At 48.8% G+C, this 12239-nt stretch overlaps 1 protein-coding gene across 4 annotated transcripts in view; it reads right to left on the bottom strand.

Annotated features, from left to right (window-relative positions):
* Window positions 1–12239, bottom strand: part of PDE4A (phosphodiesterase 4A) — a 282707-nt gene that overhangs the window by 14879 nt on the left and 255589 nt on the right. For all 4 annotated transcript variants that reach the window (XM_035141219.3, XM_035141222.3, XM_035141224.3 and 1 more), the window contains exons 8-10: window positions 5945–6123; window positions 2397–2495; window positions 586–750 (exon numbers count right to left, since the gene is read on the bottom strand). In XM_035141219.3, the coding sequence (XP_034997110.3) occupies window positions 586–750; window positions 2397–2495; window positions 5945–6123 (443 nt within the window). The remainder of the gene's footprint in view (window positions 1–585; window positions 751–2396; window positions 2496–5944; window positions 6124–12239) is intronic.

Here is a 12239-nt window from a genome sequence, read left to right as displayed (position 1 = left end):
TGCAGCTCCTGGCCACAAGCAAGTTTCCTCTCTGCTTCCTTTCTGCCCTAGTTTTCCTTTCCGATTCCTGGCTCTTGCCTTCTCCTCTCCCTCTCATTCTGCTGCACCTTGCTTCTCCCACCCCCCCAGACTTTAGGCCCCTACTTCATTTTTATCCATCCTCTCCTAGGATCTTCTGCCAGTATCTAAAATCAGAGCAGTTCAGCCAATGGCAGCCAGGGCCCCTCCAGGCCACAGATATCCACCCTGAGGCTGGCAGGAGTGGAGCCAATCAGTCAGTGGATTCACCACTTAATACACCAGAATCCAGATGTTTTGAACCCTCGTAGCCCTGTGAAACATTAGGCTGGGAAATAGTGACTTGTTCAAAGGCTATTTGGGCCTAAGCATAGATTCCTCAAAGGCCAGGTCTGCCAAGTCCAAGTGAAGCACTACAGTCCCTGTGCTCATGACACAAAGAGAATCCTTGGCTACAGGTACCCAGTGAGCAATCTTCCCCACCCCAAATAGGCAGGCAGGTGGACTACCCAATTACCGCACACACACATTCACACAATTCACCAGCTACAGAAGACAAACCCTTACATCCAAGGCTGGTGTGGACAGAAGAACGTGAGTGGACTGCGTGACGTCAGCAGCATGGAGGCTGTTGTGATAGGCCACGTCGGCATGATAGTGGTCTTCTAGCGTCATGATGTAAGTGACTAATGTGTCCACGGGGATCTTGAAAGTTTTCAGCAAGTCTCTTTCCTGGGTGGGGTGGAATAAGAGGAGTGAAGCATTTGCTGGGAAAGTCTGGCATCAGCCCCCACCTAAAAAAGGTTGCTCAAATGAGTGCCGTTATCTTTCTCTTTCCCGTAGCGGAAAAGATAAAAGCGAGGGACAGAAACTTGTGGAATCTTGAGCAGCAATGGCAATACACCAAGAGAGGATGAGCGAAAGGCTTCTGCCCACCCACTGAGCCAGAGCTCTCTCTTCCATCTACCAGAGCCCCTTCCTAGACACCACCATTCAACGTAGATTAAAGCATATTAAGTACTGGAGACTCTTGAGAGTCCCATGGACTGCGAGAAGACCAAACCTATCCATTCTGAAGGAAATCAGCCCCGAGCGCTCACTGGAAGGACAGATCCTGAAGCTGAGGCTACAATACTTTGGTCACCTCATGAGAAGAGAAGACTCCCTGGAAAAGACCCTGATGTTGGGAAAGATGGAGGGCACAAGGAGAAGGGGACGACAGAGGACGAGATGGTTGGACAGTGTTCTCGAAGCTACAAACATGAGTTTGACCAAACTGCGGGAGGCAGTGGAAGACAGGAGTGCCTGGCCTGCTATGGTCCATGGGGTCACGAAGAGTCGGGCATGACTAAACAACTAAACAACAACAAGTACTCTACAGAAAGAAAGAAAGAAAGAAAGAAAGAAAGAAAGAAAGAAAGAAAGAAAGAGGGAGGGAGGGAGGGAGGGAGGGAGGGAGGGAGGGAGGGAGGGAGGGAGGGGAGGAAGGAAGAGGAGAAAAGGGGCCCTCTCTCTGACTGACAATCTCATGGGAACATTAATCAGAAATAGATCTGCCTTTTCTCACCTTAGACAGTCTACTCTATTCAATCCAGTCCCACAGGGGGGGCAGGGGGGGGCTAGCCCAGGATCCATTGGATCACTGCTACCATCAAGTTATGGCAACAAGCCCCAATCCTGGCCTCTTTGCTGTGCCAGCCGCCCGCTTTTGCCCTGGCCAGAGCAAGTGGTTGGGCTGTGGATCAAGCCCCACTGCTGCTGGCCAGATGTAGGATTGCAGGCTAGCGATCTTATTTATTGTGACAAAAGCATTTGCGGAATGGAGCCACTCTGTCAATGCAACGGATCCAGGTAGGCTCAAGTCCATGGAAGTTTATAATAAATATATTGACTAAATGTTTTATGGCGCCACCAGGAGCACCAACCTGCAACTCAGCCAGATCTCTCCTTAAATGTCCCCTCTGAGGACAGGGAGAGGACGTGGAAGTGTCGTCTACCAGGAGACAAAACAATTTGACTCAGAAAACAGCCAAGTCTCAAACAAGCTGCAAAAAGGGCACCTCTTACACTAAAAGTGCTCAGGGAGATGAAATTGTTAAATGCAAGAACTCTCCCGAAATTGACACACTCCCAGCAAAAAGTGCCCACCCCTTCACTTTTTGTGCAATCCTCCTTGGTTTTTTTTAAACTTGCTTCTTGTGTACAACTCCATATGCATTGAAGTGATACCTAATAGTGAATCCAAAGCTGACCTAGAAAGGCACACCTCAAGCTTCAGCTCCATACACAAGTCTTTGTATATCGAGACAACATTGCAGCCCAAGCCAGTAGGAGGGTGTGGGCATGGGACGAGGACACGGCAGTGCGAGCACACGTACCTGGAATATTGTATACATGATGCAGCTGAGCGACCGATTGTTGGTGTACTCGGCGACCCGGAAGATGTTAAGGCCCCACTTGTTTAGGTGTTCCAGTTCCTGTAAGAGCGTAGTGGGGGAAACAGTTGGTACTCCTTTGCCACAAGGGGTTTCAAGGGGGGAGGAGGTCATGAGAGCAGAGATGTAGAACAGTGTGCTCTCCCTGGCAGTCCAGCTGGAGCCTGAGCCGCCTTTCCACACCGGGGACATTACCGATGGCAAGACTGAAAAACCATGTCACCAAGGAGACTAGGAACACTGCCCTTGCAGCTGCTCCAGAACACCCAACATTGGCATCAATCTAAGAGGCCATTTAGGGGCCTGGAAGCCAGGCAGTGTTTAGATCATTCCTGCCCAACCTGGTGCCCTCCAGGCATTGCTCAACTGCAACAGCCATTCATCCCAGACCACCAGCCAGGAAGGCTGGGGCTCCAAAACATCTGGAGCTCACTAGGGTGGGAAGCCTAGTTTAGCTGCTCATCTGTTTTGAGTACAGTCACCAGCAACACTAAAATTTAGAGATACAGAAGCAGCAAGGTTTGGGCAATAAGGTTTTTTTTTTAATTACCTCATGCAGCTGGCTTAGAAATCAAACCTGTGAGCAGCTGAGCTTCTTCTAAAGCTGCGTAGCTCACGAGAATTTAAAAACGGAACAAAAAATTCATAGGTCCAACATGATCCTTTCTTCTCATTCTGCCAGTCTGAAGACAGCTCCTTGGTACTCCATGATTACGTATGCTGTGATTAAATTATGCAAACTACTTAAACAGGAATTTTCTGCTAAGGCGGTGGTTTGCAAATATCTCCCTGCTGTGTGGACCACCTGAATATTGCTGAGGGTCTTAGCTGGCTCATTGATCCTTTTTATGTCTATTGCAGTAATTCCAATGCACTTGAGCTGGATGCCGAATGATTTGAAGTTCCATTTTAATCACTTTTTTTATTTCTTACACTGTACTTTATCGTATGAAAATCTGAATCCCGCAAAATTCATATTGTAATACAATAAAATACAATGTAAAATCAAAGAAGTAATAAAAAATATACTGTAATTTTAAATCAAGATGAATATTTAGTGCCGCAGACCACCTGGATGAAGCTCGCGGACCAGAGTCTGAGAACCACCTGCACCAAGAGAAACATTTCCTCTTTTTACATTTCAGCAAATGTTCCCTGCTGCTATAAAAGGACATTATTGGACCACTTCCTTCAGCCAACAGCACTGTATTTGTGTTAAGGGTGTTAACACTCCGGAGCTTGACTTTCAAAGATGCCAAATCCAACTTTTTGTCTTGGTTACTCATAGGGTGCGGCTACTGGTTTAACACCCCCCCTTCCAAAAAGCGAATACTTATTTGCAAATATAGCAGATGCACTGAGGCCAGGCCAACTTGCCCGCCAGCCCCCACCCACCCATTGCCAGCCACCTTGCGTTCATGAAAGGGACGCACCAGGGCGAAGACCCTTCACCCTGGTGCGCCCTTTTGAGGATCACTATGGAATTTAGGGGGCAGCCCCCTCCTTGAAAATATTAGTGGGCCTCACCCCCTGCCCCCCGATGGTGCCCCTGAAATATAGGCATGGTAATTTCAGAAACATTGACTTCTGTTGCCTTTGCGGTGTTGAGATAGCACTGAGTATTTTGGGGTAGATTATAATTTGTACAACCCTGTTTTAATTTTTTAAGTGCATAAATAGTGTTTTCTGTGGCGCTCTCCATATTTTGTGAGACTGCAACTCCTTTCATCCCTGATCTTTGGCCATGCTGGCTTTTGTGGCAGCTGGGAGCCCAACCACACTGCCTATCCCTTTGAAGGTTTATGACTACACTTATATTCGTACTTACTGCTTCTGACTGTACTGCTATGGTCTCCAGCCAAGACAAAGTAATAAACTTAAATTAGTCCATGAGATGTGCCTAAGCACTGGGTGCACACCGCCACATAATGAGGTGGCCTTCCTAGTGTAAGTTAAGGACATATTTGGTGGAACTGTCCTAAGATTGTGAATTCCTGGCAAGAGGTATTGACTGAGTCTGGAAATGACATTCCCGGGTTACAAGCGCTGAGGCTGCCTGCTTCCTCGTGCTGCAGCTTCAGCAGTTCAACCCAGGTCATTTTAAACCACTGTCACTCGTTACATCAAAAATAGACCACACCTCCCAGTTTTGGACGTAGCAGGCAACTGCGGTTGAAGAGACCGAGACTGAAAGAAGGAAACCAGCACATGAATGGGAAGCGGCGAGTGAAATGCTTGTAACTGGCTTTATGAATTATGGCTAACATTCTCGGCTTAAAGAACGTTACTTCCAAGCAGGTCCTTTACATCATTTTTAAAGGTAAAGAGCTGCGCCGTCTTGGGCTGATGAAACAGAAAGCCAAGTCCCAACCAATACGAACTGGCTAGGAATGTGCAAACTCAGTGGTGGCAAACCTCTCTGGCCAAGTGTGCCACAAGTCAAGCCCAAAGTATGAGGAAATACGAGGCCTCTATAGAAAGTGCTACACATGCAGATCTGCATGCTTTGATGACCCCCTCCTTTTTGCCTCTAGCCCAGGGATTGGCAAGGTTTACCTCGCCTGGGCCGGTTCATTCCAGCGGAGATCCCTCCGTGGGCCGCATTGCACGCGTGCCCATGATTTCCGGCATCTGTGCAGATGTGATTTCCGGTGCCACAGAAGCAAGTCCCTGCGCCGCGCTGGTTTAGCGCCGTGTGTGGGGACTCGCCTAGCGGGCAGCTAGTTTCAGGGGCGGCTTGTGGGCCGCTTAAACAACACCTGCGTGCTGCTTGTGGCCCATGGCCTTAGGTTGCCTACCTCTGCTCTAGCCCATTGAGCCTGGGAGTAAGAAGCAGGACAGTGCTGGAGAGGCAAGGAAGAATACAGGCCTGACTCTGCAATACCCACTCTTGTCCAGGCATATTGCAACCTCTCACTTCCTGCACCTGTTCTGCCGTGACCATCTATTGTCTAGTTGCTAAGCTGTCGCTAAACTGGCTATTGGGGGGGGGGGAGGGAGGGAATGGAGCACTCAGAAACTGGGCAGTATCAAGGGGGGGTAGCTGGAATGTCACGTCCATTAACAAATTAACTAAGTAGGCATTTTTCTTGCAGGGGATGGAGAAATATTGGCTCAAAGACAAAACAATTAGTTTTGTTCTGGGTCAATGGAGAGAGCTCCCATATCTTCTCTCTACTACAAAAGGCAATAAAGTACTGTTGCCACATGCCTGGGATTTCAAAAACTCCTTCTTTGCTAATTTGCCAAAAAACGCTCAACAGCTTTGCCAAAAACGAAGCTCTGGATTTTCACTGTTTGAAATATGGCAGCCCTAGTACCGTTGGTTCTGGAACCAGAACAGAGCAAAACTGGATACAAAGAAAGGCCGCCTTCCCAGAAGTCCTGCCAGAGTCCCTTAATTGTGATCTGTGACCCAGAATCCCCTTCAAAGCTAGATATAACCTCTGACTTTCCACACCAGCCGATTCCCACAATATGGGAAATCTCACCTTACTGAGCGGCTCTTCCTGGTCAGTTTTGACCCCAAAGCGGGGAATACTGGAATTGGTCAGGCTGGAACTGTGCATGAGTTTCTTGACTCCGCTGATCTGGCACATGGGTTGCTGCTTCTTCTTCTTCTCCCGCTCTTTCTGTGTTGGGGATGGAATCTCCACATCGTTCTGCTTGTCTGAGGATGAAAAGAGACGGCATCTGAGAGAGAGAAAGAGGACAAGGGCGAAAGACTGAAGGTGCCACTGTCTGACCTGCGCAAGAATCTCTCTGGGCAAATGTGCACCAAGGGGTTAACATAACGTGGGTGCAGTTTCGCTCCATCTCTCCAAAACAACAACAGTGCCTACATCAGGCAGAGCTTCCTCGCTAGCTCACATATTCCCTAGCCTGAGCTCCTGGAGGCAAAAAGGCCAACAGTTCCATTCTTCTTGTAGTCAGTGCCCTGCACAGAAGCCAGGATAGTCCAAGAAGGGATGGGTGGTCTATGGATGCTGGGTTAAAGACTGTACATGGGCAATAATTTCTCAAGGGACTTGGGAGGCGGTATTGTAGAACCTTCAGTTACAGGTAGGTAGCCATGTTGGTCTGAGTCGAAGCAAAATAAAAAAATTCCTTCAGTAGCACCTTAAAGACCAACTAAGTTTTTATTTTGGTATGATTTATTTTGGTATAACATTGTGTATGCCATCAAATGCCAACAGTGCCCTTCAGCTCTCTATATTGGACAAACAGGCCAAACCCTGCGCCAAAGGATAGATGGACATAAATCTGACATCAGGAACCACAAGACAGAGAAACCAGTAGGAGAACACTTCAATCTCCCAGGACATTCTATACAAGATCTCAAAGCAGCTGTTTTATTACAGAGAAATTTCAGAAACAGACTGGAAAGAGAAGTTGCTGAATTGGAACTCATTACCAAACTTAAAATCATGGAGCCACCTGGGATGAACAAAGACATAGGATTCTTATCTCATTATGCATGATCAAGCTTTCTTTAGCACCTCAGCCCTTGCTCCCCCCCCACACAGGACCAATTGCAGTCATCAGCAGTCATTAACAGCCATCAACAGGTTTACCACTCCTATCAGCCCATCACCCATTCCCACCCACCCCCCCCACCCTCTGGGTCTGACTCTTCTGCTTCAAGTGTATCTGAAGAAGTGTGCATGCACACGAAAGCTCATACCAAAATAAAAACTTAGTTGGTCTTTAAGGTGCTACTGAAGGAATTTTTTTTATTATGTAGAACCTTCAGTTACAGAATCACAGAACTGTAGAGTCGGAAGGGACGCTGGCAATCATCTAGTCCAGTGTTTCTCAACCAGTGTGCCTCCAGATGTTTTGGGACTACAACTCCCATCATCCCTAGCTAGCAAGACCAGTGGTAAGGAATGATGGGAGTTGTAGTCCCAAAACATCTGGAGGCACACTGGTTGAGAAACACTGATCTAGTCCAACTGCTTGCAGTGCAGGAATCTCAACTAAAGGATCCATGACAGATACTGAAAAACCTCCATGGAAGGAGAGTCCATCACCTTCCGAGGGAGACCCTTCCACTGCTGAACAGTTCTTACTGTCAGAAAGTTATTCCTGGTTTTTAATTGGAATTTCCTTTCTTGTACCTTGAAGCCATTGTGGTGCAGTTAGTCCTGCCCCACCGTGGTCTCCGGTCATACCAGGTTTTTTCCAGGGCTTTCAGAAAGTGTAACCAGTGGTGCTGCAATAAAAGTGTGCATGCTTTGGTCTGATTGCTGGAGTTACCTATTGGATAGTATCAATGTTGGAAGCAGCAGGGAAACCATTTTTATGAGAGCGTTTAAAACAACTGCTGCCGTTATGAATAGTAAAATGCTGAACTTAAGGAGAACATTGCGGTCCAAGCAAATCCTGTTGAAAGGCTTCCCTCAAAGCTGGTTTGGAAACTGCAGCTGGTTCAGAACGCCGCTGCAAGGTGGGATCATATTATACTGATCCTGAAAGCGCTTTAATTTGCTGTCGGTGTGCTACCTAGGGCAATTCAAGTTATTGGTATTAATGCATAAAACCCTGAATAGGTTAGAACTCAAGTGCCTGAAGGAACACCCTCCCTATTACCAACCAACCAAGTGCTGTAAGATCTGTAGGCCATAACAGAGCAGGGCTTTCTCAGGGGTGGCACCCTGCCTTTGGGAGTCTTTCCCTGTACGGATCTGGTGGTCCACCACACTATTTTAATTCAGGCAACATCTATTTATTTATGCAGGGCTTCCATCCTTCATGGGAGTGACCCTACTGATAACAGCTGCGCCACTAGTTGCTATATGGCATTGATTATTATACTGTGTTGTAGATTATGGTTCTAACTTTGTTTTTAATGCTGTACTTTGTGGAATCTGATAACACCCCCCCCCCCCGGGCTTCATGTGAGGAAGGGCAGAATGCAATAAACAGGTAATGCTGATGTCCCCTCTCTCCCTCCCGAAGGCAGCTCAGGGGTTAATAATAATAATAATAGTACATTTTTATTTATACCCCGCCCTCCCCAGTCAAAAACCGGGCTCAGGGCGGCTCACACCAACAGAATTACAATAAAACATAAAAACAATTAATTAAAATACAGATTAAAATACAGTATTAAAATTTAAAGTGCAGCCTCATTTCAAGTAGTCCATAGGTCCAAGCCATGAGGAAGGAAAACACAGGGGTCAGGCCGAGTCTAACCCAAAGGCCAGGCGGAACAGCTCTGTCTTGCAGGCCCTGCGGAAAGATGACAAATCCCGCAGGGCCCTGGTCTCCTGGGAAAGAGCGTTCCACCAAGTTGGGGCCAGTACTGAAAAGGCCCTGGCTCTAGTAGAGGCCAATCTAGCCATCTTATGGCTCGGGATCTCCAGAATATTGTTGTTTGTGGACCTTAGCGGGGCATACCAGGAGAGGCGGTCCCGTAGGTACGAGGGTCCCAAGCCGCATAGGGCTTTAAAGGTCAAAACCAGCACCTTAAACCTGATCCTGTACTCCACCGGGAGCCAGGGTTGGGGAGCAAGGGGAGGGCAATGTATTTCCAATGCTCTTCTACACCCCCACCCCCTGCAATTGGCAGAGCAAGGGTCAGAAGCTGGCCTGCTTTTCCAAACCTGACCCAGCCTCCTGTACTGTACTCTCAAACTGACCATGGACTTCAGGCCCCCAAGAGGGGTGTGTGTGCGTGTGAAATGCAAACCCAGGAGCTGGCTTCAGAAAGCATTACAGGGCGTTTTCTCATCTACTTCCCACTATGAATGCAGGTTCCTGACAAACTTCACAGAAAGGTGGTTGGGGCAGCCGGAGGCTGTGGTTAGACTGAGGGTGTAATGAGCAGGGAGGAACAGGTTTGGAAGATCTGGCCTCATCCTGCCACCTGCTCTGCTCAAGGCAGTGGAACCCAGGGCAGATTGGAGGGAGAGGAGTTGCAGCGGGCAGGGTAAATGCAGGGAGGGTTGCGAAAGGGGTGGCGCCACTGCAGGCCCACTTGTCAAAAATGACTAAATTAGTGAAAGATAAGCAGGTGGCGCAGTGGGCTAAACCACTGAGCCTAGGGCTTGCTGATCAGAAGGTTGGCGGTTCGAATCCCTGTGACGGGGTGAGCTCCCGTTGCTTGGTCCCAGCTCCTGCCAACCTAGCAGTTCGAAAGCCTGCCAAAATGCAAGTACTGTAGATAAATAGGAACCGCTACAGCGGGAAGGTAAACGGCGTTTCCATGCACTGCTCTGGTTTGCCGGAAGCGGCTTTGTCATGCTGGCCACATGACCTGGAAGCTATACGCCTGCTCCCTCGGCCAATAATGCGAGATGAGCGCCGCAACCCCACAGCCGGTCACGACTGGACCTAATGGTCAGGGGTCCCTTTACCTTTACATTTTTAAGCAGCACAACTCTCCACTCTAGCTCCACCCATACAAAAACTTGTCACCACACATTGATTCAATTCTCCAAATGCTTCCTCTATCCATCTCTCTTTCTTTCTTTGTGTAGCAAATCTAGCCTATTTTTAAAAAGAAAGCAGCAAGGCAGTAACCCCCCATCCAACCTGCGCCCCCCCATTTCATCCATTCATTGAAATCTATTACCTGTGGGTGAGGTATCACGCAATTGCATTCAGCCAGGACTAGAGGGCTCCACTGATCTTTTCAGGAAATGTGCACACTGGTGCTTCACGAGACGGTCGGGGGCAAGGATGTAGTGATTGAGGGGCTGTAGGCTAGAGGCCTCTAAGAAGGCCGTGGAGCAGTTTTGTGGAGAGACTCACCCTCGGGAGTGCAGGGCCTCGTTCCCCCACCTTCTTCAAGGACCGTCTCCAGGGGCAAGAAGTCACGGGTGGGGGGCACCCACTGGGAGAAGAGAGGAGGTGGTGGGGACAGCCTGCCCAGGGGTTGGTGGCGAGCCGTGGGTGAGCCCAGCGGGGGCAGGAAGTGGGGAGGGCGCAAGGTGAGGGGGAAGTGAGAGCGGGTCACGTCATGGCAGGGCAGAGCTATGCCCCAAGTGTACCTTCGGGAGAAGCAGCGGCAGGGGGGCCTCATGGTAGAGTGGGGAGGGGGGCAAGAGGCCCTGGGGCAAGCAGTGCACAAGTCATGGTTGCATTCTAGAGTGGGTTGCTAAGAAGCAGGATTGTGACGCTTCAGAGCACCCAGCCAACCAGCAGGCAGGGGGGCTTTCTCGCGAGGGCAAAGCAGAAGGCCTTTGTGGAGCCACCTCTGTCTCTCTCCAGGGCCCTTCTTCATCCAAACACTTCCAAAAGATGCGGAGCTCCCAGACCCCCTGAAGCTCAGTTTATGAGATCACATGCACAAAATCAGATGTGGCTTTCTACCAAGACTGGCAGAGTGCTTGAGGACATCCTTCACGGAAAGAGAGACAGTGGCCCAGAACCTCCCATAGCCGATTTGCTAATGGAGCCACCTTTTATGTAGACAGGGCAAGAGGCCAGATTCAAACCCATCTTCCACAACAGGACAGTTTCCTGGGTGACCAAGAGCATCCTGGGATTTGCTTGTGAGCTGGACATAAAAAGACTCCACGGGTTGCCTCCGGTATGGTGAGTGCTCCTTTGACTTGCAGGCCTATTTTGCCTGAACGGTACAATCAGCTCAGAGAAAGAGGCACAGGCAGAGATGGGAACAGAAGAGGTTCCTCTCTTTTCCTCACCCCAACTGGTAAATCCCTCTCCCAACTCTGAGCCAGGAAGAACTCAGAAGTCCTGGCTATTTCCTACAATGTAATCCCTCTCCTGTTTCCACACAGCCAAGCATGGGATGCAAATATTCCAGCAGTTCCCAGATGCAGTCCTATTCTGTCTTGCTAAACACAACTTCCTCTGCCAACATCAGAAACCACCCAGGTTTTCTCCTGCTCTGTAGGGTAGGACTCGAACCAATGGCTTCAAGTTGCAAGAAAGGAGATTCCGACTAAACATCAGGAAGAACTTTCTGACGGTAAGAGCTGTTCAGCAGTGGAACGAACTCCCTTGAGAGGTGGTGGGCACTTCTTTGAAGGTTTTTAAGCAGAGCTGGATGGCTATCTGTCACAGATGCTTTAGCTGCGATTTCTGCACTGCAGGGGGTTGAACTAGATGACCTTTGGTGTCCCTTACAACTCTAAAATTCTATGATTCTAGTTACAGGTAGGTAGCCGTGTTGGTCTGACACAGTCAAAACAAAATAAAAAAATCCTTCCAGTAGCACCTTAGAGACTAACTAAGTTTGTCATAGGTATGAGCTTTCGTGTGCATGCATACTTCTTCAGATACCCGAAAGTGTTACCTTCTGGTATCTGAAGAAGTGTGCATGCACAAGAAAAGTTAATACCTATGACAAACTTAGTCGGTCTCTAAGGTGCTACTGGAAGGATTTTTTTAATTCTATGATTCTGTGATTCTCCTCGCAGCAGCTCTATGCCAGCAAAAATAGTCTGGTCTCTGGGCCAACCAGCTAAATACCAATAGCCTAGATTTGATCTCTCTTTCTTTGATCTCGCTCACCTTTTGCACCTCAGCAGCCTTTAACGCCCCACCACCTGACCTCGGCAGGACATGCCGCAGTTGCTTATGTGGAGGAAGAGCGAGTGTGAATTCTGGCCCCAGCACAACTTGCCGTTGGCCTCAGCCCTCAGCCTAAGTTCCGGCTCTCTCACAAGGCTCCCATTGAAGGGGCCGTTTGCATCAACATTTGCTTAAGGCTGGGTATTTGCATCTGCTGACGTCAATGGAGGCCTGGCTTCTTGGGAACTCGGTTAATGGAGGCACCCGGGAGTTTGCCTTGAATGTCCTCAGCTACTGACT

The sequence above is a fragment of the Zootoca vivipara genome, chromosome 15 (assembly GCF_965207765.1).
Source record: "Zootoca vivipara chromosome 15, rZooViv2.hap1.1, whole genome shotgun sequence".
In the NCBI taxonomy this organism is placed as follows: Eukaryota; Metazoa; Chordata; class Lepidosauria; order Squamata; family Lacertidae; genus Zootoca; species Zootoca vivipara.
Note: the sequence above shows the minus strand (reverse complement) of the source record. Positions and strands in the feature narration are given on the sequence as shown.